This window comes from Chiloscyllium plagiosum, unplaced genomic scaffold, assembly GCF_037043375.1.
Source record: "Chiloscyllium plagiosum isolate Xiang-an unplaced genomic scaffold, Cpla_swu_hap1 HiC_scaffold_2, whole genome shotgun sequence".
NCBI lineage: Eukaryota > Metazoa > Chordata > Chondrichthyes > Orectolobiformes > Hemiscylliidae > Chiloscyllium > Chiloscyllium plagiosum.
The window spans coordinates 100299582-100326681 of NW_028270140.1; the positions used below are offsets into that span (position 1 = coordinate 100299582).

General features: G+C 41.2%; 1 protein-coding gene across 2 annotated transcripts in view; it reads right to left on the bottom strand.

The window, feature by feature from the left end:
• LOC122559783 (leucyl-cystinyl aminopeptidase-like) overlaps window positions 1-27100 on the bottom strand; it is a 119927-nt gene that overhangs the window by 57252 nt on the left and 35575 nt on the right. For both annotated transcript variants that reach the window (XM_087998988.1, XM_043709814.2), the window contains exons 2-6: window positions 22846-23689; window positions 17231-17369; window positions 8085-8219; window positions 6390-6510; window positions 2554-2708 (exon numbers count right to left, since the gene is read on the bottom strand). In XM_087998988.1, the coding sequence (XP_087855114.1) occupies window positions 2554-2708; window positions 6390-6510; window positions 8085-8219; window positions 17231-17369; window positions 22846-23689 (1394 nt within the window). The remainder of the gene's footprint in view (window positions 1-2553; window positions 2709-6389; window positions 6511-8084; window positions 8220-17230; window positions 17370-22845; window positions 23690-27100) is intronic.

Genomic DNA, 27100 nt, shown 5'->3' on the forward strand with positions numbered 1-27100 from the left:
GTGCTAACCACTGAGCCACCGTGCCACCTCTGTCGGCCTGGTAACCATCCTCCTTACTACATTTGAGGACTGGTGCCAAAATTGAGAGAATTGTCTCACGGACCAGTTAAGCAACAGCCTAACTGAGCCATACTCATAGAATCAAACCTTACAAACAATGTTAAAGACACCAACATCACCATCTCCTGATATGTCCTGTCCCACTGGCAGGACAGACCCAGCAGAGATGACAGCACAATGGTATACAGTTGGGAGGCAGTTGTCCTAGGAGTCCTCAACATTGACTCTAGACCCCTTGAAGTCTTCCGGTTAAACATGGGGAAGGAATCATCTCTACTGAAAACAAAAAAATTCTGGAGCTCACAGTGTGTTAGGTTCTGAAGGAAGAGCGCAACAGATCAGAGCAAATATAAGGCTGAAGCATTTCCAACAATCTCCTGCTGAAAGAATGATCCATCTCAGTCTCCTCCAGTGGTCCCCAGTATCAAAGGTACCAGTCTTCAGCCAGTTCGGTTCACTCCACATGATATCAAGAAACATTTGGAGCCACCAGATACTGCAATGGCTATGGCCCTGACTACATTCCAACAATAGTACTGAAAATTTGTGCTCCAGAATTTCCTGTTTCCCTAGTCAATCTCTTGTAGCACAGTTATAACTTTGGCATCCACCTGGCAATATGGAAAATTGAACAGGTATGTCCTGTACACCAAAATCAGAACAAATCTAACCTGGCTAATTACTGCCCCATCAGTCCCCTCTCAATCATCAGTAAAGTGATGGAAGGTGGTATCAACAGGACTAGCAAGCAGCATCTACTCAGCAATAACCTGTCCTGTGACACCCAGTTTGGGTTCCGTCAGGACCGCTCAGCTCCTAACCTCTTTGCAGCCTCGGTTCAAATATGGATGAAGAGCTGAATTCCAGAGATGATGTGAGAGTGACAGCCCTTGACATCAAGGGTGCATTCAAATGAATATGGCATCAATGACTCCAAGCAAAACTGGAATCAACAGGGATCGGGGCAAACTCCCCACTGGTTAAAATCATACCTGACACATAGGAAGATAGTTGTGGTTTTTGGAACTCAGTCATCTCAGCTCCCAGACATCTCTGAGGACTTTCTCAGGGTAGTGTCCTTGGCCAATCTTCAACTGCTTCATCACTGACCTTCCCTCCATCATAAGGTCAGAAGTGGGGATGTTTGCTATTGATTGCACAAATGTTCAGCACCATTTGCAACTCCTCAGACATTAAAGCAATCCTTGTTGAAATGCAACCAGAGCTGGACAATATCCAGGATTGGGCTGAAAAGTGGTAAATAACATTCATGGCACACAAATGCCAGGCATCTCCACTAAGAGACAATCAAACCACTGCCCCTTGACATTCAATGGTGTTACCATCACTGAATCCCCCACTATCAACATGTGGGGTTACCATTGACCAGAAACTCAACTTGACTCACCACATAAACACAGTGGCTACAAGAGCAGGTCAAATGCTAGGAACACTGCAGCGGGTAACTCACCTCCTAACTCTCCAAAGCCTGTCCATCATCTATAGGCAGAAGTCAAGAGCGTGATAGAATACTCCACACTTGTCTGGATGGGTACAACTCCAGCAACACTCAAGAAGCTTGATGCCATCCAGGACAAAGCAGCCTGCTTGATTGGCACCACATTCACAAGCATCCACTTCCTCTACCACCAACACTCAGTAGCAGCATTATGTACCATCTACAGGATGCACCACAGAAATTCACCAAAGACCCTTGGATAGCAAACCCATGACCACTTCCATATAGAAGGACAAGGGCAGCAGATATATGGGAACACCCCCACCACTTGCAAGTTCACCACTGAGTCACTAACCTTCCTGACTTGGAAATATATCACTATTCCTTCACTGTCACTAGGTCAAAATCCTGGAATTCCCTTTCTAATGGCACTGTGGGCTAATCTACAGCATGTAGACTGCAGCAGTTCAAGAAGTAACTCAAGGGTAACGAGGATGGGAAATAATTGCTGGCGAGCCAGCTACACCCACATCACATGTGTGAATTTTAAAAAGTCAGTATATTTTCCCTTAATTAAGGGGACCAATATTGTGGTCTGACTAGTGCCTTGTATATTGTTTTAGCAAGATCTCTATATTTTTATGCTCCATTCCCTTTGAAATAAAAGTCAACATTTATTTTACCTTCCCTATGTTCCACTGAACTTGGATGTTAGCTTTTAGTGATTCTTCATGAGAATGCCTAACCCTTCTGTGCTGCAACTTTCTGCAGTCTTTCCCCATTTAAATAATATTCAGTTCTTCTACTCTTAATCTTTACATGGTAGACCTACATGTGATTCCAGATTCATATTAATGTGGTTAACTCTAAATGCCTTCTGAAATAGCTTAAAAGGCAACTCAATTCAAGGGCAATTGTGGATAGGCCTTGTCAGGATAACACAGCTCATAAAACAACTTTTTTTTTTGAAAAATGATATTTAGTGCCTGCTTGAAATGTTTATTACAAAATATATGGAAACTTAAACAAAATACCTGATGAGCCAATTCATGAGCTATCACCATACTAACTATCTGTTTGTCCAGTACTGATGCAGAATCTTCTTTGTAAAGGAGTGTTATTTCTCGGAAAGTGATTAGGCCCCAATTTTCCATGGCTCCTGCTTCAAAATCAGGAATAGCTACCAAATCTGGGAAAGGAAGACATAATAATACAATAATCAATGCCATGCCTTGCACAAGGTTAATTTACTGAGCAAATCCCCTCCTAACAAACAGAGCAGAATTTCAAAATATAGGGTTATACAGCTACAGACATTTTGTTTTGCAAACCCAAAACATTGTGGATGAAACAAAAACAGAAAATGCCAAAACTAAACATCATGTCATGCATCATCTGTCAGAGAGAAATTCAGTTAACTATTCAGGTCAATGATCTTTTTATCAGATTATAGCACTTTGGGTTTCTCATTCAGTAGGTCAAGTAACATTAATAGGTAAGACTTCTATACACTGTGGTCAGTCTAGTATTCACATTTGCAAATGACTGTACCACAATCAACAGGCAGAGAGGTGGGCAAAATATCAAGGGTTATGGACCAGAAGGAGGGAAAATGGGGTTGGGTAATGGATCAATCACAATCCATATGAATGGCAAAGGAGCCTTGATTGGCTTATGTCTGTTCCTGTTTTCAACTTGCACAGTATCTAGTCACAGTGAAAGATAATTTTAAGAATATAAGAATTTTGAATGTGCCATAATCCATATGCTGAAGCTTTGGCATACAACTATAATATGGACCAGTCCTGAGTTACCACAAAGCTTATAGATTGATTGACTCATTTATTTGAAGGGTGTGTGATATGAAAAGCTCATCTTAACAAGTCCATGACACTTATTATGGCTCAGAAGAGGAAATGATAGTTGATGTCCTTGCTTCATTGAGAACACTAGGAGGCAAACCCACAAGTATTCAGTGTTGACATGATTTCATCCAACCGCCAGATGTAGAGCTGGAGAATAAACAGCAGAATTCTCATGGGTACAGAAAGATAAAATGAAAACAATCAGGCCAACTTTCTTCCTGCTTCACTAATTTTACCACATTTATTGCGTTTATGTTTCTTATTTGTAAAGATTTGTTTTCCTGTCTGCCAATCAACCTTGACTCATATGACTTTTCTATACAGTTAACTACTTTTACTTTCAAATAAAAGTTTAGAAATGTGTCCACTTGGGCAACTTAGCATGACAGTCAGTTCTGATATAACATGATAGTACCGTTCTCGTGCAATCTCGTGTTATAAGAAAATCATGCAATAACCGTGCTATTATAAACTAATCGCAGTATAGCCAATACAGGTAAGGAAAGTTTGCTTTCTACAAATAATAGTCTAAATTCTTCAATCACATTAACGCCATTTCACATTGAAGAAACACGCATTATAGCAGAACCAACTGTAGTTTTTGATGGCTGCCATGGTTTCCTATGAACTGGCCAAAACTTGAGGGGTGTCCCTAGAATCTCAGGTGTCCTGGGGACACAGGATATTTGTTGTTCAACTCTGTTTTGATGGGCACTAGCTGGGCCCAGAAATGGAGAGGGATTGTGGGAAATTCAGGAAGTGGTCATAGATGATCCCGTGATTGATACCATGATGACAGAGAAGTCAGATGAGATGGTAAGACTGAGGAAGTGGTTATGAATGTGGAGTATACCATATGGTGAGAAAGAACAAAGGAAGACAAGAGGACAATGTTCACGATGGAAGAAAATGTAGAGCAAGCAGTGTCTGTTGATTTTTTCTGTCAGAGTTCAAACATACAGTGCAGGTCAAGAAGTAAATTGATAAGTTTTTGACAAATGTACTAGGAGAGAAAGTCAACAAGTGAGAAGAGGATAAGACAGTGGGAGCTGCTGCTTGTGAAGAGACAACATTAGACACCTCTATATACCCTTCTGAGAAATTCAAGTGAGTCACAGGAATGGATTTGGATAATCATAGAATCCCTACAGTGTGGAAATAGGCCCTTCGGCCCAGCAAGTCCACAATGACCCTCCAAAGAGTCTCCCACCCAGACCCATTCCCCTATTACTCTACATTCAACCTACGCATCCCTGAACACTATGGGCAATTTAGAATGGCAATTCACCGAACCTGAACATCTTGGATTGTAGGAGGAAACTACAGCACCAGAAGGAACCCCATGCAGACACAGGGAGAATGTGCAAGGTAAGATGGATCCAATGTTCAGATAGTGGCAGGAGACAAGATAAGAAGAGGGGTACTGATGGGCTTGCCGCTAGCTGCAGTAATGACCTAACAGAAGTTGAGCTGAATTAGCAACTTTCATTCTGTTTGTAATATGGCAAGTTCATTCGTTAAGAAACCTCCTGTCTTTTGCCATCCTCTTTAGTTATGTGTACTTCTGCAGAAAATACAAATCTGACCAAACTGACATCTGTTACTACTGAATCACTGCCTTGTTATGGGAAATACACCTCAAGAGAATATTAGTAATAAATTTTAAACAGATCTCCAAACAGGGCTATTTCCTTCAGACAATCAGAGTGAGCTTGCCGTTTAATACTCAACAACAGGTGGTATTTTACTGCTCAACTGTTAAAAACATTTTTTTTTCAGTGGGACATCAATCGAGAATCTAATTTTTGCCATTTACAACTGACAGAGAAAAGGAAATGAACTGACTCACTGTACCATCTATTTCCTTGGCTCTCCTCTCAATTTAGTGTAGGCAATAAGTGAATAATATTCTTCAGTCTTCAGTCTTTATGAAATTCTGAAATAGCTGCATCAAGAGCTGAATATCTGCTAGACAAATTCCATCATAAAGATACAGCTTCCATGGACGCAGTTTGGGTTGTAGTGTCTCAATTACAATGGGTGGCACGGTGGCACAGTGGTTAGTACTGCTGCCTCACAGTGCCAGCAGCCCTGGTTCAGTTCCCGCCTCAGGTGACTGTCTGTGTGGAATTTGCACATTCTCCCCGTGTCTGCGTGGGTTTCCTCCAGGTGCTCCGGTTTCCTCCCATAATCCAAAAATGTGCAGGTTAGGTGAATTAGCCATGCTAAATTGCCCGTAGTGTCAGGTAGGGGAACGGGTCTGGGTGGGTTGCGCGTCGGTGTGGATTTGTTGGACCGAAGGGCCTGTTTCCACACTGTAAGTAATCTAATCTAATCAATTACAATGTTGAAGAATGTCTAATTAAACATTGTACTGGACATTCAGAAAATTAATTTCCACCATGCAGAATTAATCGTGAATTCTGAAAGTATCATCATATTTAATAGCCGAAAGAAGTACAGATGCTTGTTCTATTTGACAGGTTGGATTGTTAGCTAAGATGAAGTCTACTTGTATGTTGTGATACATGCTCAGGCCATGCAATAATCCCCCCAAGTGTATACTCCCTACAAAGAAGTCAAAGGGAATGTGGAAGGTGGCCAATTTATAATTCTTATACTTGTTGTGCAAATGTTGTTACTTCAACAAAATCAATGATTTTGCTTAGTTTTGGTTTGTAAATCATATCCAATTGCTTCATTCAGGGCTTAAGACATTATCAGTCAGATGAGTAGGGATATCCTTTAAGCATGCAGGCTGCACATGCACTCATAATCTAATGTACACACATGAAACTAAGCCCCAAATGATGTCACAGGCATGACTGTCCTTCCAGTGTTAGGGCATTTAAGATTTAACATAGAGGCACAGTATCTGACATTTGAACACTTCACCAAATAGCATAATGCACAAGAGACATTTAAGGCTATTTTCAGTCTCAGTTATGGACAGACAGCAGCAGCTTGTCCAGACTTTATTATGAAAAGGTTTTATTCTAACTTACCTAGTTTCTTTAAAGGATAGGATATATTAAAGAAGTCTTCATAAAACTTCAGAAGCTTCATTGATGCTTCTAACGCATAATGCATTTGATCCATTTTGTCAGGAACAGCATATACAGATACCTAGTTAAATTTAAGAGAATAAGATCAGAAATACTAAATAGAATTGTTTTGTCACAAGTGAGTTACATTGCCAGAAAACCTCTTGAATCCAGTGGGCCAATAGTCTTTTAAAGATAATCTCCATGGCCAGAACGTTGGGCATTGTGGTAGCAAGAAACACATTCTCACTCCTAATCTATTCACCAATGCGTAATTCTGGTTCCACTCAGGTCCTGACCCTCATACTGCCTAATCATAGAATTATACAGTACAGAAGAAGCCTTTCAGCCCATCGGTGTGTACTGTTAAAAATATAGAACTACCTACACTTAACATCCTTTACCACACTGGGCCCACAGCCTGAAATGTTATGAAATTTCAAGTGTTCATCCAAATACGTTTCACAGGTTGTTGAGGTCTCCTGCCTCAACTATCCTCCAGCAGTGCATTCCAGACCCCCTGCACACTATGGGTGAAAATTCTTTTCCCCAAATCCCCTTTACCTAAGGGAGCAAGAGCTGAATGTGAACAAGATGTGAAGGTCATCTCAAAGCATTCAACTTAGTAACACATCTGCACAAATGAAGTCAACAGGAGTCCAAAGGAATTCCTCTTCGACAACTGGCATCTTACCAGGTAACAGGCAGATGTTTATTGTTGTTGATGCCAGATGTTACAACTCCAGAACATTACGGCAGGAGTTTCTCAGAGATGGGTCTTTCACCTTAACCACCTCCAGTTGCTTTATCAATGACGTTCCCTCATCATTGTAAGATCAGGATTGGGGCTGTTCACTAATAATTTCAGAGGTCCTTTGATAATAAAGTGACCTATGTCATCTAGACTCGGGTTATTAAATAGCAAGTTAAAATTGTACCACCAACACATTGCATTATGAGCATCTTAAACATGAGACTATCCACTAATGTTTCTTGATTTTTAGCTACACTCGTTTCTTAACATCTGTATCCTGTGGATTGCTATTCACCAGAATTTGGATTGCACCACCACATCAACAGTGTGCCTGCAGGACAGCAGGTGGGCACTAATGACTGACTCCCTCAAAGATTTGTCATCATTTCACAAGACTCGTGTCTGATGAAAGGCTCACTATACATTTAGACAGATTCAGGTACAACAATCAATGTGTCTGTCAGTTCTAGGATGCACCAGCTACCTTGGTTAATGCTTCTGCAAATGGACTCAATGCTCACTCCTTCCACCACTCGTACACAGTGGCTGCTGCATGTACAAGCTATAGCATGTAGAACATTAATTCAGCAAAGCTATACTGTTAACACTTGTTTCCATTGCAAACTCTACCATCAGAACAAAAAAGGTCAACAATGTTATGGGTACAGCATCACTTCAATCTTATTTCCCATGTAGACTTGGACTCAATGCCCATTCTCACTGGGTTCAATCCTGGAACTTGTATCAAGCACCATTTTAGGATTAGCATTAGTGCAACAACTGCAGTGATTCAAGGAGAAAGCTCACTATCACCTTCTTGGAGGAATGGGGACAGACAATAAATGAAGCCTTTCCTGCATCTATGAAATAGAAGGAATGACTACAGAATAGTGATGACTTACCAGAATTCCATTTTCAGTCACCTCGCTGACATTCTTCAATTCAGCCACAATAAATGCCACCAAATAAGTGCTCATGGTTAAACTTTCTGCAAATGAGTCTTGAAACAGTCCATTGCCAAGTGATATGGTATCATTCTAGAAGAGATTGTACAGATATATTGATCATCAAAAAGATCTGCAGCATTTTAAGACCATAGTCTATAAGAGCAGATATGGGTCATTTAGGATATTGAGTCTACTACAGCAACAAAATCATGGCTGATCTGATAATCCTTAACTCCACTTGGCTGCCTTTTTCCTGTAACCTTGATTCCCTTCATGATAAAAAATGTGTCCGTCTGATTCTTGAATATACTTATTGACTCAGCCTTGGCAACCCTCAGCAGTGAAGCATTCTACAGGTTCACTTACCACTGAAGGTGAAATTCCTCTTCATCTCTGTCTTAAATGTGCAATTCTTACTCTGATCTTATGCACTATGGTCCTAGACTCTTCCAGAGAAATGGCCTTTTCACAGCTAACCTGTCAGAGGTCCTCTTAGAATCTTGTATGTTTACATAAGTTTGCCTCTCAAGTTTTCTAAATTCCAATGAGTACATGCTCAACCTTTTCTCAGAAGACAGTCCCTCCATACCGGATGTCAGCCGGGTGAGTTTTCCCTGGTCTGCCTCCAATGCCAGTACACCCAAAGCTGTTCACAGTATTCCAGTTGTGGCTTGACTGCTACCTTGTATGGATTTAGCAAAACCTTCTAACTATCGTGTTCCATTCTCTTTGGAATAAAAACAAATATTCATTTGCCTTCCCTATTATCTGCTGGACTTAGTACGAGCCTTTTGTGATTCGGGACGAGGAATCCCAAACCCCTCAGTTCTGCTTCTTTCTGCAGTCTATCTCCAATTAAATGATATTCAGCTCTTCTACTTCTCCTGCCAAAATGCATAACCTCACATTTTCCCACATTATTTTTCTTCTGCTAAGTATTTGCCCACTCACTTAACCTGTTCATTTGTGCCATCCCCACCATTTGCCTTCCCACGAATTTCTGTGTCATCCGCAAACTTATTTATACCACCAGGCTAATGTCCCAGGAGCATGTTTTCAAATCAATATGTGGCACAGAGAAATTTGAATTCATTAAAACTCTGGGATGAAAAACTTGTCTAATAATAACCATGTAATCACTGTGAATTGCTTAAAAGCCCATCTGGCGCTTTACAGAAGGAAATTTGCTGGTATTACCTGGTCTGGCCTACGTGTGATCCAGACCTACAGCAATGTGGTTAACTCCTATCCTCTGGGAAATTAGGGACAGGCAATAAATGCTGGCCTAGCCATCAATATCAAAGATCCTATATTTCTGAGGAACTTAACCAATTAAAAATTCATCTGTCATTTTGAACTGACAAATGGTAAGTAATAGTCGCACCATACAAATGCCAGGCAATGATCATCTCTAATAAGAGATAATCTAACATTGCCCCTTCACATTCAATAATGTTACCATCACTGAATCCCTCATTATCAACATCCTGGGGGTTACTATTGACCAGAAACTGGATTCGACGCATAAACTCAGTGGCTACAACAGCAGATCAGAGGCTAGGACTACTGTGGCAAGTAACCCACCTCCTAACTGTCCACCCTCTGCAAGGCACAAGTCAGGAGTGTGATGGAATACTCCCCATTGACATGGATGGGAACAGCCTGACACCATCCAGGACAAAACAGTTTGATTGGCATCATATCCACAAAATATCCACTCCTTCCATCACCGATGCTCAGTAGCAGCAGTGTGTTTTATCTCCAAGATGCACTGCAGAAATTCACCAAACATCCTTAGACAGCACCTTCCAACCCCATGGCCACTTCCATCTAGAAGTACAGGGGTAGCAGATACATGGGACCACCACACCTGCAAGTTCCCCTCCAAGCCACTCACCATCCTGATTTGGAAATATATCACTGTTCCTTCACTGTCGCTAGGTCAGCACCCTGGAATTTCCTCCCTAATGGCATTCAACAAATGGACTCCAGCAGTTCAAGAAGGTAACTCACTACCACCTTCTCAAGGGCAACAAGAGACGGGCATTAAGTGCTGGCCAGCCAGCAACACCCATGACCCATGAGTAAATAAATTAAACAACTGCCAGCAGACAAAGGTCCTACTATTGGTCCAGTCGGAAACTCACTGGTTAACAGATTAGCATAAACCTGGAAGAAAGTGGAAAGAATCTCAATCCTACCCAATTTATTTTAACCACTGAAGCTACATTCTATTCTGTAAACTGTTTTCTGGCACCCTGCAGCCTAGTTCAGTGACTAAAAACAAGCAAGTTTTAGCATTCCAGATCTCACCAAGGAAATGAAAATATACTCTACAGCACTACAGGAGGGTTAGAAGTTGTTGTATCAACAAACTCCTGCTTTGAAGTCTACATTTTAACAGAACCGTCTGTACATTTTGGAGAACCCCACTGCAAAACTTTAACCCAAAATCAGTTCCTTCTAAAAGCTCCATGTAGGCTGGGAAACCTCTGCCCATGAAACTGAAAACAAACACTATTTTAGGCATGTAGACAAACAGAAAACATATTTCATCACTGGAATATTTTGTAAATTAGGTTCTGAAAACAGCCTAATCATCATCACCAGAAACAACTACAGTTCTAATTTTTGTACAATTATGTCTTCTGGCATAATATTTCAGTTCTTCACATAGAATTATTAACGCTTGTGATAATTATTCCAATTTAAAATATCTGCCCTTTTTTAATAACAAGGTTTTTCATTGTTGCGTAATGGGAAAGAATTTTTTTTACTTGCTGGAACTGCATTTTCTTCACACTTCATTCAGAGAATCCCTACAGAGTGCAAGTAGACCATTCGGCTCATCAAGTCCACACAAACCCTCCAAAGTACATCCAACCCAGACCAATCCCCCTACCCTATCTCTGCAACCACGCATTTCCCATGGCTAGTCCACCTAATCTGCACATCCTTGGACACTATGGGATTAGATGGTTAATCCATCTAACCTACAGATCTTTGGGCTGTGAGAGGAAACTGAAGCACCTGGAGGAAGATGGGCAGAATAGTGCAAACTCCACAGAGACACCCGAGAATGGAATTGAACTCAGGTCTGTGGCACTATAGGGCAGTTGTGCTAATCACTGAGCCACCCACGCTTTGAACAGAAGTTGTATCAATGACCTTGGGTAGAAGGTGAACTGCTTGTCAATACACCACACTTCTCACTTTGACTGACTTCTGTACTGTTTGTCAGTTCCAGTTTTGTGCCCAAGGGAACACAATCACTGCAGAACCATGATTAACTTAAATACATTACTTCAACAGGCCACAATCTTCCACTAAACATATCTAAAGAAGTCAGTCTTGTTAAGTATATGTAACAGCAATTTATATTAGCAGTTATAATTCACACATAAGCTTTAGTTCCCATTTAAAATAAACTTACAGTCACATAGCTAATAAGCTCGTAAAAAAACAAACTACTGCAAATGCTAGAAACCAAAAGGAGAAGCTGAAAACAACAGGTCAGTAAGATACACTTCTGCAGGCTGTGGATGCTAAATGCTTTGACCTCACACTCATGTCCATTTGCGCATGAAATGCTGTTATCTGACTTACGGATTGTAATTATTCTAGCACACTCCTAAATGTTCTATGTTACAGGAAAGTACAAGGGCTGCAAAGCTCATAGAGTCAGCGATGTACAGCATGGAAACAGATCCTTCGGTCGAACTTGTCCATGCCGACCAGATATCCCAACCCAATCTAGGCCCACCTGCCAGTACTTGGTCCATATCCCTCCAAACCCTTCCTATTCATATACCCACCCAAATGCCTTTTAAATGTTACAATTGTACCAGCCTCCACCACTTCCTCTGGCAGCCCATTCCATACACGCACCACCCTCTGTGTGAAAAAGTTGCCCCTTAGGTCTCTTTTATATTAGATTAGATTAGATTAGATTAGATTACAGTGTGGAAACAGGCCCTTTGGCCCAACAAGTCCACACCGACCCGCCGAAGCGAAACCCACCCATACCCCTACATTTACCCCTTACCTAACACTACGGGCAATTTAGTATGGCCAATTCACCTAACCTGCACATCTTTGGACTGTGGGAGGAAACCGGAGCACCCGGAGGAAACCCACGCAGACACGGGGAGAACGTGCAAACTCCACACAGTCTGAGTCGGGAATTGAACCCGGGTCTCTGGCGCTGCGAGGCAGCAGTGCTAACCACTGTGCCACCGTGCCGCCCACTATATCTTTCCCCCTCACCCTAAACTTATGTCCTCTAGTTCTGGAGTCCCCCACCCAGGAAAGATACTTATCTATTTATCCTATCCGTGCCCCTCATGATTTTATAAACCTCTGTAAGGTCACCCCTCAGCCTCCAACGCTCCAGAGAAAACACCCCAGCCTATTCAGCCTCTCCCTATAGTTCAAATCGTCCAACCCTGGCAACATCCTTTCTGAACCTTTTCATGTTTCAGAACATCCTTCTGATAGGAAGCAGTCCAGAATTGCATGCAATATTCCAAAAGTGGCCTAACCAATGTTCAGTACAGCTGCAACATGACATCCCAACCCTTGTACTCAATAATAATAAGGTCTAATACCAAAAATCAACAGGAGACACAGGGTTTGATTAAGAGTAGAGTCAAAAAGTGTGGTGTTGGAAAAGCAATGGCCGGTCAGGCAGCATCCGAGGAGTGGGAGAATCAATATTTTGAGCATGAGCTCTTCATCAGGAATGTCAGGGAGGCCCAAGGGGGCTGAGAGATAAATAGGAGGGGGGGTGTGGCTGGGGGGAAGGTAGCTGGGAAAATGATAGGTAGGTGAAGGTGGGAGGTGATGGTGATAGGTTGGAGCGGAAGGTGGAGCGGATAGGTGGGAGGGAGGATGGACAAGTAGGACAGTTCAAGCAGGCAATGCTGAGTTGGAGGGTTTGATCTGGGATAAGGCTGGGGAGGGGAGATGAGGCAACTGGTGAAATCGACATTGATGCCAAATGGTTGGAGGGTCCCAAGGCAGAAGATAAGGCATTCTTCCTCCAGGCATCGGGTGGCTAGAATTTGGCGGTGCAGGAGGTGCAGGACTTATATGTCCTCGGCAGAGTGGGAGGGGGAGTTGAAGTATTCAGCCACAGGACGGTGGGGTTGATTGGTGCATGTGTTAAACCTTCACCCCAGCCCCACCCCTCCTCCCATTTATCTCTCAGACTCCTTGGCCCCCCACCCAATATTCCTGATGAAGAGCTCACGCTCGAAACGCTGACTCTCCTGCTCCTCAGCTGCAGGCTGACCGGCTTTGCTTTTCCAGCACCACACTTTTGACGCTATTCCTAACCAAACCTTGTATCTCCTATTGATTTTTGGTATTAGCTCCTATGATTCATCTTTTGCAACCTTTGTACTTTCCTGTAATGTAGAACAGTTTAGGACTGTGCTAGAATAATTATAATCCACAAGTCAGATAACCTGTGTCACTTGCGGAATGTTTCAGAGACCATCTCTGGCTGGCTGTGCTTTTCCACCACCACACATTTTAACTCTGGTCTCCCGCATCTTCAGTCCTCACTTTCTCCGAGTTGACTAGGAATAGTCAGCATGGCTTTGTGTGTTGGAGATAATGCCTTACAAATTTGTTAGCGTTCTCTGATAAAGTGTCCAGGAATGTTGACAAGGACAAGGTGGTGGATGTAGTCTATATAGATTTCAGTAAGGCCTTTGATAAGGTTCCACATGGTAGGCTGCTCTGGAAGGTTAGATCGCATGGAATCCTGGGAGCTGGCAAATTGGATACACAGTTGGCTTGATGGTAGGAAGCAGAGGGTAGTAGTGGAAGGATGTTTGTCAGACTGAAGGCCTGTGACTAGTGGAGTGCCTCAGGGGTTGCCGCGGGCCCATTACTGTTTGTCATCTATATCAATGATTTGGATGAGAATATACAAGGCATGATTAGTAAGCTTGCAGATGACACTAAAATAGAAGGTATCGTGAACAGTGGGGAAGGTTATCAGAAATTCCAGCAGGACCTTGATCAGTTGGGGAAGTCGGCTGAGAAATAGCAAATGGAGTTTACTATAGATAAGTGTGAAGTCTTGTATTTTGGAAAGTCAAATCAAAGTAGGAGTTTCATGGTGAATGGTAAGGCCTTATTAAGTGTAGTGGAACAGATGGATCTTGGAGTTCACGTGCACTGTCCTCTGAAGGTGGAGTCAGAGGTAGATAGGGCAGTGAAGAAGGCTTTTGGCACACTGGCCTTCGTTAGTCAGGGCATTGAGAGTAAAAGTTGGGAAGTTATAATGCAGTTGTACAGGATATTGGTGAGGCCGCACTTGGAGTATTGTGTTCAGTTTTGGTCTCCTTTCTACATGAAGGATGTTATTAAACTGGAAAGGGTGTGAAAGACATTTACAAGGATGTTGCCAGGTGTCAACTGTCTAAATTATAGGGAGAGGATGGACAAGCTTGGACTTTTATCTTTAGAGTGTGAAGACTGAGAGGGGATCTTATGGAAGTGAGTAAGATTATGAGAGGCATGGATAGGGTGAATATACTCAGTCATTTTCCCCAGGTTGGGGGATCACAGACTAGAGGGCATCAGTTTAAGGTTAGATGGGAAAGAACAAAGGAAACATGAGGGACAACTTTTTTACGCAGAGGGTGGTGTGTGTATAGAATGAGCTGCAGGTGGAAGTGGTTGAGGCAGGTACATTAACAACATTTAAAAGGCATTTGGACAAATACATGGATAGGAAATGTTTAAAAGGATATGGGCTAAGTGCAGGGAAATGGGGTTAGCGTTGATGGACATTTTGGTTGGCATGGATGAATTTGGGCTAAAGGGCTTGTCTCCATGCTGTAGGACCCTCTGACTCTATGACATAAATGAAAGAAACAAAAATTGACAAATTAAAATGTAACCTTTTTCTCGCTCCTAAGATATAACGTATGATAAGATGCTGATGTCTAGATGTCAGAGATCTTCTGGTACCTTGTTTAAGTGGCAACTTTTCATCAGAATTTAAATGAATGTCAAGTTTACTTGACATCATCAGGAAAGTAAACATTGGAAAAAGTGAAAGAATTGCAGTCTTACGTAACATCTAAATATGCACTTTAAAAAAACCTGTTGCTTCTCTTTTATTCCCTCATAGCCAACTTAAAACTAGACATAGTTCAAACAGTCTGTCGTCATCAGCTAACATGCTTCAACCTCCTGGATTGTTGTAGATTGTACTACACTGGGGGAATTTATTTTGAATAATGAAAGCTTTCTCCTTTCCGAAAGAAAAGTATGCATCAGAACAACAACTGGAATACCTCATATGACAAGCGTAAGGAATGTAATAGCAACATTCAATTCCTCACAGTAACTCTAACTTCAAACAGTGCTGACAAGGTTACTGTATCTTCATTCTAATGATTTCATTCTCCTTTTGCGTCTCCTAAATGTACTGACTGCATGCATAAACATTGTAACCTTGTCACATAATGACTCTTCTTTAGTTAGCATGAGTAGCAAGTTTGAAGGTTATCGGAGGAAAGGCCAACCATTTCCACACATATCCATTACCAGTTGCAGCATTCTTTGGGCAGTAAACCAACAGCAAGAACCCAACACATTTTAAATAGTGAGATCGACTACATTCCCCAAATGATAGATTTATATAACTCTCATCTATAATTCTCCTTTTCTAAGTCCTTGAAAGTGCAATTGTTTCCAAAATTCATGCCTAACTTTTCAGTAACTTCGTAATTGCTTCAATTAAGTTTCAACACCACTATTTCAGTCCAAATGAAAAGGCATAAATAACATCTTGATTGACTGGAAAACACTATCCTTCCCATTCCTTCTGAAATTCTTTGACACCCTTTGACATTGTCAAGTCAAATATCCCTCTACAATTCCTCTCTTTGCTTAACTGCCCTCACCTTGATTCACTCTTGCCTATGCAATCACAGAAAATCTCCAGTAATGGCTTCACTGTTCAAATGGATGCCATTATCTTTACAATCAAATGAATACCTATCCTCTTCTTCCTTAATTCCTTATTGCCCCTTGACAATATTATCTCAAGCATCAGGTTCCATGTACACACTGACAACACATAGCCCTACCTCACAACCGATTCTACATTCAAATTTCCACAGTATTGCACTGTTAGACAGATTCTTCAACCTGGCTGAACAGAAACTTACTCCAATTAAACACAGCCTTTTCCCCTTCCCAGAAACATTGTGACAACACCATCAATTTCATTGTCCTGTCCTGCCACCTTCCATCTTTATGTCTAAAGTTTGTCACTTTAGTATTCTATTAAATCCTAAGCTTATATCTTGTATTGTCTCATCATAACGATTGACCACTTTTACCTTCCCAGTTTTGAAAGTCTCCATAACTATTTCCTTCCGTCTGCTATCGAAATCTTAATTCAGTTGAGCCACAAAACAGTATATTGCATTAGCCTCCCTGTAATCTTCATGATGTTACTATATTTAAATAGTAATTCAGTTCATTACAGAAAATTAATTCTAGTAATCTAAATAATACCTTTTAATGGCCTAATATTGTTAATGTTTTATAGTGGAACAGACTCGAGAGACTGTGTGGCCCACTCCTGCTTTGAATTCATATGTTCATATGTTTTAATAGCTGCCCAGAAAATAAAAGTTAAGCAAGACACTCCATTCTTCCAGCTTCTGAATTCTTCCAGGCTTTAAAAAAAATCCTCTTACTTTTCCTTTTTTCCTTTCCATCTTTAAAACAATCTTTCTTTTCCTGTTTGTTTGCATTTGCGAACCTGATTAGATTGTGAATTCACCCAATTTAGTTCCCCTCCTTCTCTGTCATTCTATTTATTTTACAACTCTTTAATCTTCTTGATTAGGGAGCTAGACTTCTTGTTCTGTTGCTTGTCAAGGTCTCAGATATCCCATTTCCAAAACTGAGCCATTACCAGCTCAAATTTATAACTCTATCATGAACAAAAATTTTGAAAATGTAAACAAACATGTAATGTTAGATTTAACGAATGGAGTTCACCTCAGCAAAATCTGGGGCATATATTTTTATTATAAGATTATGAGAAAAAAGTTTCCCTTAACCTTCTGCATGTTGGATAATGAGATGTGCTCAGCTTCCCTGATTATCTTGATTGTAAAAGTTGCCTTAAAAGCTGGTTCATCAAAGCATGGGAAAGCCTTTCGTGCTGAAGATGGTTCAAACTGTGTGGCAGCCAATATTCTGTAAAAGGACAGAGAAAAGCATGTTGTTCTGAAAATAAACTCTAATTATTAGAAATCTTGTATACTCTGTGATGGTTCAAACCATTATGTTGTGTTTTCAGACCTTACCTAAAAGGAAATTGAACCTTAAACTTTCAGTTTCAAAGGGAATGGAGTAAGGAAATCTTGCTAAGAATATACAGGACACTAGTCATACCATACTTAGAAGTACACTGACAGTTGAGGCAGTCTGCAGAAGGTTCAGGTATGAAGTGATTTTCATATAAAGAGAAATGGAGTAGGTTGGGGGAGACCTCACTGAAATATGAAAGCTTCTTAGGGGACCTGACAGGGTCCACACATTGACCTTGTTTTCACTTGTGACAGAATCTAGCCCAGATCTAGAATCTGGGACGGCACGGTGACTCAGTGGTAAGCACTGCTGTTCACAGCACCAGGGATCTGGGTTGGATTCCACCCTCAGGCGACTGTCTGTGTGGAGTTTGTACATTCTCCCCTTGTCTGCATGGGTTCTCTCTGGATGTTCTGGTTTCCACCCACAATCCAAAGATGTGCATGCTAAGTGTCTCTTCTAACTGCTATCCTGAGATGCCTTCTGGAAACTATGCACACCTACACCAATAAGCACTCTTCATTTAACCCTCTGAGTAGCAACTCAGCCGTCAGTTCAAAATGAACAACAGTAGCTATAAAAGTCAGATTGGAGATTGCGAATGCCGGAAGAACAAAAGTTGACCAAACCTATTGTATTTCTAGCTCAATCAGGGATGTTCTTCAATTTTGTTTGAATGTGTTTCACAATAATAAGCCAGATGTCAAAAGACTGTAACAAAACCTAAACAGTTAACAAGCAATTGAAGAGCAGATATGTAGTTAACTCACTGAAGCATGTAAAAATAACAATACAGTTGGGGAGTTCAACTGTCCCAATATTAATTGGGATAATCATATAATAAAGGATTTAGAAGGGGCAAATTTCTTGAAATATATACAGCACAGCTTTTCACATCAACATCTTGAAGATCCTACAAAGGACAGTGCAGCACTGGACCTAATTCTGGGGAACAAAGCAGGGAGGGATCATTTTAGTGATAGTGACACAACTCCATTAGTTTTAAGCTGAAAATGTGTTGCTGGAAAAGCGCAGCAGGTCAGGCAGCATCCAGGGAACAGGAGAATCGACGTTTCGGGCATAAGCCCTTCTTCAGGAATGAGGAAAGTTTGTCCAGCAGGCTAAGATAAAAGGTAGGGAGGAGGGACTTGGGGGAGGGGCGTCGGAAATGTGATAGGTGGAAAGAGGTCAAGGTGAGGGTGATAGGTCAGACTGGGGTGGGGGCGGAGAGGTCGGGAAGAAGATTGCAGGTTAGGAAGGCGGTGCTGAATTCGATGGATTTGACTGAGACAGGGTGGGGGGAGGGGAAATGAGGAAACTGGTGAAATCCGAGTTCATCCCTTGTGGTTGGAGGGTTCCTAGGCGGAAGATGAGGCGTTCTTCCTCCAGCCGTCGTTTTGTTGTGGTCTGACGATGGAGGAGTCCAAAGACCTGCCCTGGATGCTGCCTGACCTGCTGCGCTTTTCCAGCAACACATTTTCAGCTCTGATCTCCAGCATCTGCAGACCTCACTTTCTCCATCAGTTTTAAGTTTGTTATGGAAAAGGAGAAAGATGGTCTGCAAAATGGGTTTTGGATTGGGATAAGGCAGATTTGATGAAAACAAGGCAGATTCTGGCCAAAACAGACTTTGAACTACGAGAATCATAACAGTGCAGAAGTAGACCATTAGGCAATCAGGGACACACCAAACCCCTAAAAGGTATCCCACTCCCCATGGGTAATCCACATGTTTGGACTGTGGGAGGAAACCACAGCAAACCCAGGCAGACATACAAACTCCATAAAGATAGTCACCCAAAGGTGGGATCGAACCCAGGACCCTGATGCAGTGAGGCAGCAGTGCTAGCCACTGAGCCACCATGGGTAAATCTACAGCAGAACAGTGGGAAGCATTCAAAAAGTTATTGGGAGAGTACAGGCCCAACATCTTCTCTCTAGAGTGAAATGTAAAGCAAGAACTCAGAGAACCTGGATGTCTAAGAATATTCAGGCCTGGATAAAAAGGTTACGATAGATGTGTATCAGTTACACAGCAAACTTATGGACGCCCTGGAGAGGTACGAAAAGTGCAGAGAGAATGCAAGAAAGCAGTTAGGAGAGGAAAGAGGATGCATGACAAATGGCGATGAGAAAGATTAGGCAGAATTCCAAAATCAGGGAGAATCCTAAGATAGTCTCCAAGAATATCAAGAGGAAGAGAATAAGGAGGGAAAGAGTAGAACTCATTAGGGACCAAGGGCATGAAGCCAGAGGACGTTGATAGAATGTTAAATGAGTACTTCACATCTGTCTTTACTTGAAAGAAGGATACAAGCACAGAATTCGAGAAGATGGATTGAGAATGTTTTGAGAGGATTGATATAAGTAGCAAGGAGGAATTGGAAGATTTAGCTGGTTTAAAAGTGGACAGATCCCCTGATCCAGGTAACTGTGTTTTTATTTATTCATTTGTGGGATGTGGATGCTGCTGGCTGGCCAGCATTATTGCACATCCCTAGATGCCCTTGAGGTGGTGACGAGCTGCTTTCTTGAACTGCAGCAGTCCATCTGCTGGGAGTTAATACTCAATGCCACTAGGGAGGGAATTCCAGGATTTTGATCCAGCAACTAAGTCAGGATGATGAGTAGCTCGGAGGGGAACTTGAGGGTGGTTGTGTTCCAATATACATCTGTTGTCCTTGTCCTTCTAGATGGAAGTTATTGTGGGTTTGGAAGGTCTTTTCTAAGGATCTTTAGTGAGTTCCGCAATGTATTTTGTAGATTGTATACATGCTGCATTTGTATCCCAGACTGTTGTGGGACACAAGGGAAAAATTTAACAGGGGCTTTGCCCCAAATTTTTTAATTGTTTCTGGCCACAGTGGACGTGCCAGAGGACTAGATGACAGCTAATGTAGTTCCACTTTACAAGACAGGGAACTATCAGTAAATGTTACTTCAGTGGTAGGGAAACTATTGAAGAAAATACTCAAGGAAAAATGAATCACCATTTAGATAGGCAAGACTGAATAATGGATGGATAGTGAGCATGGCTTTGTCAGAAGGCGGTTACTCCTAACAAATCTAGGTGTGTAGGTGAGGGTAGGGCAGTTGACATAGTTCATATGAATTTCAGCAAGACCTTCAACAAGGTCCCACTTGGGAAACTGATGAAGAAGGTAAAATCTCATGGGATCCAGGGTGAGTTGGCACTTGGATCTAAAATTACCTTAATGGCAGGAGATAAAGGGTGGTGGTAGAAGCCTATTTGTGTGACTGGATCCCAGTGTGCAGTGGTGTACCACAGGAATCAGTGCCAGATCCCTTATTGTTTATTATATCCGTAAATTATGCTGATGAGAATGTGGGGGAGGAGAATGATAAGTAAGTTTGGAGATGAAACAAAGATTTGGTGGTGGACTGTGAGGAGGAAGATATTAGGTCACAGGAGGATCGAAATGGATTGGTCAGGTTGGCACATCAGTGGGGCAGATGGAAATTAATCCTGCTATATGTGAGATGATGAACTTTGAAAGATGTAACAAGACAACGGAGTACTCAATAAATGGCAGGACACTAAGAGGTTCAGATGAACAGTTGGATCTTGGAATGCTTATTCATAGATCCCTGAGGGTGGCAAGACAGGTTAACAGGGTAGTTAAGACAATATGCTGGACACTTGCCTTTATTAGTTGCGGCATAGTTTATAAGAGCAGGGAAGTTATGTTGGAACTGTACTAGGATTATGGTTAGGCCATGGCTGGAGTATCATGTGCAGTTCTGGTCACCATACTATAGGAAGGATGTAAGGATAGATTGCCCAGGATGTCACTTGGGATGGAGGACCTTCGTCATGAAGAGAGGCTGAATAAGCTCAAACTGTTTTCTTTGGAGCACAGAAGGTTGATGGGGAGCTAATTAAGGTATTTAAGAGTATGAGGGGCATGGACAAGGTTTTTAGAAATCAGTTGTTCCCCTTAGCTGAAGGGTCAGGAACAAGAGGCACTTTTTAAAGTAAAAAGCAAGTGGTTTAGAGAGATCTTATAGGAAGAGTTTTACACCCACAGTGTGGTGGGGTGTACTGGAATGCACTGAATGGGAGAGTAGTTGAGGCATGTAACCTCACAATCTTCTAAAGGTAATTCGAGGAGGTCTTGAAGTGTCATAACATTCAAGGCTAAGGGCCTAGCGCAGGCAGTCATGCATTTTGGCAGTACACATGCAATGGGTTGAAGGGCCTTTTTGTACTTAATGATTCTATGATTCCAAGTCCATGCAAGGGTGGATTTCCTTATTCTTTGATGTCACAAAATGACCAACCTGAATTCAGGCTTGTCAGGGACTCAGCTCAGATTCAAGGCTCAATGCCAAAAGAATTCCATTTTTCACTGTCTGATAAAGAAGTTCACAGAAGTACAAGACTGGTGCATAGCTTTGGCAGTCAAAGATGGCTAAACAAGCAAGACCAGATAAACAAAACATTTGAAGTTCAAGAAGACCATTTTAAACAATGAGCACTGCAGTGCTTCCCAACCAAAACCAAAACTAATCTGTTGTTCATCTTGTGGCCAAATCGCAATGAAGAAAACAAAATTGTGAACCTGTCATTGAATTGCAGAAATGTGTAAAGAAAGTGGTGGCCACATTTTCAACTTTTTTCTTAGAAAAAAATGTGTTGCCTGGAAATGTTGATAAAACCACATTTACTGTCCATCTATTGCTAGACACATCAGAGGACTCTAAGAATTAACTGCACAATGCAGCCTTGCATCATGTGTAGAACAGACTGATTTGGGCTGGCAGGTTTTCTTTCCTGAATAAGTCACTTGACTTATCAATGACAATTGAGCACTTTAGAGATCAGGAGAAAGTGAGGACTGCAGCTGCTGGAGATCAGAGCTGAAAATGTGTTACTGGAAAAACGCAGCAGGTCAGGCAGCATCCAAGGAGCATTTCCTGAAGAAGGGCTCATGCCTGAGACGTCGATTCTCCTGTTCCTTGGATGCTGCCTGACCTGCTGGGCTTTTCCAGCAACACATTTTCAGCACTTTAAAGATCAGTCACTTTCAGACCAGTATGGCTAAGTTTGAGTGCTCGTCCACAAATTGCCGGATTTATTAAATTTAAATTCATATCCTGAATTTCCAGTTTATGTAGTAACTAGGCTCATTGTTAATACTTAACAGTATACTTCGAGGAAAATGATAGTTTCATCAGTGAAGTGGTACAAATAGCTGGTCTACACAACAATGGTACACAACAGGGCAAATCAGACAAAACTGAGAAGACTTATTTCCTTGTTTGAAGACGATATACAAATGCAATCTAGTGGGGAATAATAATTACACAAAGAAAATCATACTGACAAGAATTAGTTTACCTTGTCTTGTTTTTACTTTGATAGCTGCTTTTGTAAAATCCTGAAAAACCATCAGACAGATTTGCTGCATATTCCAGATTCAGTGTGTACGTTTTTCCATTCAATAATGCTGGATTAACTGTAATTGCAATTTGTTGATGTGGTCTGTATTCCAAAATCTGGACATCCTTTGCTTGATTAGATGCTTCTGGAACAATGGTTGCTTTGCTGATATTGAGACCATAGCTGTGGAGAGTGATGTTATTGACATCCTCCTTGACTCGGAGGGTTATTTGCACAGAACCTGTGAATTTCATTGTGGTAAGATTGGGATGCAAAGTAAGATCATAATGCACTGGTACAACAGCATTAGATAATCTCATCTTTGGCCAAGGAAATACCTGGCCATTGGTTGCCAAAGGATATATGGGTGTTAAAGTTGTGTTCTTTTTATGGCAGCCTTCTTTGGTGAAGGTACATTTTGGCAGAAAGTAGACGACCATCGCTATTGAAAGTATAATTACCACGACAAATGCTCCAACAAGTATAGTCCGAGCAGAAGAAAAGGAACAAGGTCCCCATGATGCTTCCCGGTTATAAACCCCTGACATGTTATTGCGGTGATTGGAACTCCTGTTCATGAATGACATGCCCAATAACCTTGCAGAAGATTCATAGTCTTCTTCATCATCTTCCAGGTCATGCTCTCCTAAGCCACGCACCAGCAGTCGTGAACTATGGGGCTCATATTCAACTTCATCAGGTTCCAGGGGATGAAGGCGTGGCTCTTTGGCCAAATCAACTATATCAGGTTCCTCTTCAAACATGCTATTTTCAATCATGTTTCTGGGCAACTGGGCTCGCTCTGAAAGACACAAATCAAAATAGTTTCAAATATAGTCAGGGTGTTTTACATAGACTGGTACTGTACAAAATATTTCCAGCAAGCTCTAGGGCAAATGCCCCATGAGTGGTATTTCTATTAAACTGTAAAATAAATATTAGATACTATACGTCATCCAATTACTAATGGGCAGATTCAGGATCAAATTCTTATAACAATTAACCATTACATCAAATCTGTTATTCAGAAATTAAATAACATGTGCAGCTCAGGTTGAGGTAGGGGCTTGTTGATGTTGACATATATCTGAAGTAGCAAGAGTCAAATATTTCTAAAGAGGGGCAAGTTGCAATAGGCTTCCACTCACTACAAAATGTAATGTATAGTAATTATACTATTTCAGTGAAAACGATTTAATTAATATCTATCATTTCCTATGTATGTAAAGGGAAAATTTGATGGGGTTGTAAAGTATTATAGAATTCTGATGACCTGCAACTTGTGCAATTCTAGGATTCACAAGAGAAACACAGTTTGAACTGCAGTGCAAAACTATAGTAGTTCTGTACATAACCACTCTACAATTCAAATTTCAAAACCACAATAAATTCAAATTTCAGGATTTTCCTTCCTTGGCTTAAATAAAGAATATAAGGCCTAGCATCAACCTCAAGGAGCAAGACCATCATGCCATAATTGTTGCTCACATCTGGCTACCAACATAACCTGTTGATAACCAGCTTCTAATAAGAACCTCAGCAAGTTTTATCAGTTGGTGATACAGCAGGTTTGATTGTTTGAATGATTGCTACGTTCCTTAACTCTTTATCTGAGGCCACAGGATACTCACAACTGAAACTAATAAGTTCTAGAATTCAATATTAACTTAGCACTGATTGAGGATAATGCCTGGATGTTTCTGGTGAAACTATGGTGTAACATTGGTGCTTGTCATGGCATTGGACACTGTTCAAACGAGATTCATTAGGCTGATTCCTGGGATGATGGAATTGGCTTATCAGGAAAGGCTAAACAGGTTATATCTTTATTCATTAGAGTTTAGAAGAAGGGGGTGATCTTATTGGAGCATACAAAGTTCTTAGAGAGTTTGACAAGGTAAATGCTGAAAAGCTCTACTGGGAAAATCTTGAATTATGGGACATGTTTCCTAAGTAAAGGAGATACTCATTTAAAACTGAGATGGGTCATAATCTCTCTTTCGAGAGGGTGGTGCATACCTGGAATATAATACCTTCTCTACCTGATAGAGTTATGGAAGCTAGGTCACTGCAAGTACTTCAAGAGGAGGTATAAAATATCAAACAGTTGGGAGCTTGCATGGATGAGTTAAGGCCTGGGGTAGATCACCATGATCTTCATGAATGCCAGGTAGGCTAGAGTGACAGAATTCTTATGTTCTTATAGCACAGAAAGAGAAAATTTGGTGCATTGAGTCCACATCAGTATTATCCGTGATATGAAATGTCATTCAGTTGTATGTCCTCTTGTTGAAGTCTGAATATTGTGGGTTCAGTTCCTCTCCAGGACAACAATCTAAGTTAACACTCCAGCATAGTACTGAGGTGGTTTTGCATTGTCATTCATAGGAATTGATGGAGGATTTATCCCTAGTCTCCCAGCTTTATACTTCAATAAATATAATTAAAAAGACAGCTTATGCGATCATGAGAAGTACTGTTTGTATGAGGTTACTGGATGTCATTTAACAGCCTCATTTCCTCCAGCAGTAACACCAAAAAAACTTCAAAGACTGTAAAAACCTTTGAGACACTGAAGAATTCTATCTAAATGGTGGTCCTCCAAATAAAGACAAAACAAAATACTGACTAAAACCAGTATGGACACAAGAAATACTTAAATCCCAACTTCACTTGGTGCAATGTTACAGCTATTTATACAAAGGTCATTTATGTTGAGAAAGGTATGACTGTGAAACACTCCAAACACTTGCACATCATTTTTTTATCTGACACTGAAGGACATTTTTAAGCTTGCAACAATCATTACCATGTCAACACCTTTTACTTTTCTGGCAATTGTTTAGAAACTCAAATAGATTAAACTCTTTAACTATAACATTCATTGTCAGGCAGGAAAATGTGGTTTGTACTATCTGCATTACTTAAATGTCATCTCAGTCAGTTCCTTTGTTACAAATGGAAAGGGAAAAAAATCATGAAAAGGTCAAATGACTTATAGTTTCCTGTAGGAAATATTTAGTTGATCATGAGAACATTAGCCATTTGGATAGAATGTGGTTTAGATTGTTTTCTCCCTCTAAAACAAAACCTGAAATCTGCTCAAAATACCTTTCTACCAATTGTCTTAAAACAGCGTTTACTAAAGCTTTCAGTACCAGACAAGACTCATCTGAATGAAGGCCTACCTAAGAGAAAGCTTCCTCCCCAGAGGTTGAGATAGAGCTGAGGATCTCTTTTAAAAGGCATCTGGATGGGTATATGAATAGGAAGGGTTTGGAGGTATATGGGCTGGCTGCTGGCAAGTGGGACTAGATTAGGTTGGGATATCTGGTTGGCATGGACGGGTTTGACTGAAGGGTCTGTTTTCATGCTGTACATCTCTATGACTCTACTAATCCCTTAAGAACTGACAGAAAGTTATAGCTAATTCTAGCCTGGAGGGGAACCACAGAACTCAAATAAGGTTGTTCTGTATAATGCGCATTCCGTCAACACGAATTGACCACAACATGATTGACAAATTGTGAACACTGTTTGGATAATGTGAACTTTATACTGAACGGGTATAGTGATTTTCTACTAGCAATCTTCTACAGGCAATTTTTAATCACGGTTTTCCATAGTGCGATTTCTATCGCGCAAGGTTGCAGAGGAACGTGGCTGTCAGGTTGTAGCAGAACAACCTGTGCAAAACTATAAATCGGGGAATTTAGCAATCTGAGCAGGTTGAAAGTGCTCCTTTTCAATCTTGTGTAGTGTGCACTGTGCTGTATTTGCAAACAAATTCCTTTTAAGACCATAAGACCATAAGACATAGGAGTGGAAGTAAGGCCATTCGGCCCATCGAGTCCACTCCACCATTCAATCATGGCTAATGGGCATTTCAACTCCACTTATCCGCATTCTCCCCATAGCCCTTAATTCCTTGTGACATCAAGAATTTATCAATCTCTGCCTTGAAGACATCTAGCGTCCCGGCATCCACTGCACTCTGCGGTAATGAATTCCACAGGCTCACCACTCTCTGGCTGAAGAAATGTCTCCGCATTTCTGTTCTGAATTTACCCTCTCTAATTCTAAGGCTGTGTCCACGGGTCCTAGTCTCCTCGCCTAACGGAAACAATTTCCTAACGTCCACTCTTTCCAAGCCATGTATTATCTTGTAAGTTTCTATTAGATCTCCCCTTAATCTTCTAAATTCCAATCAATA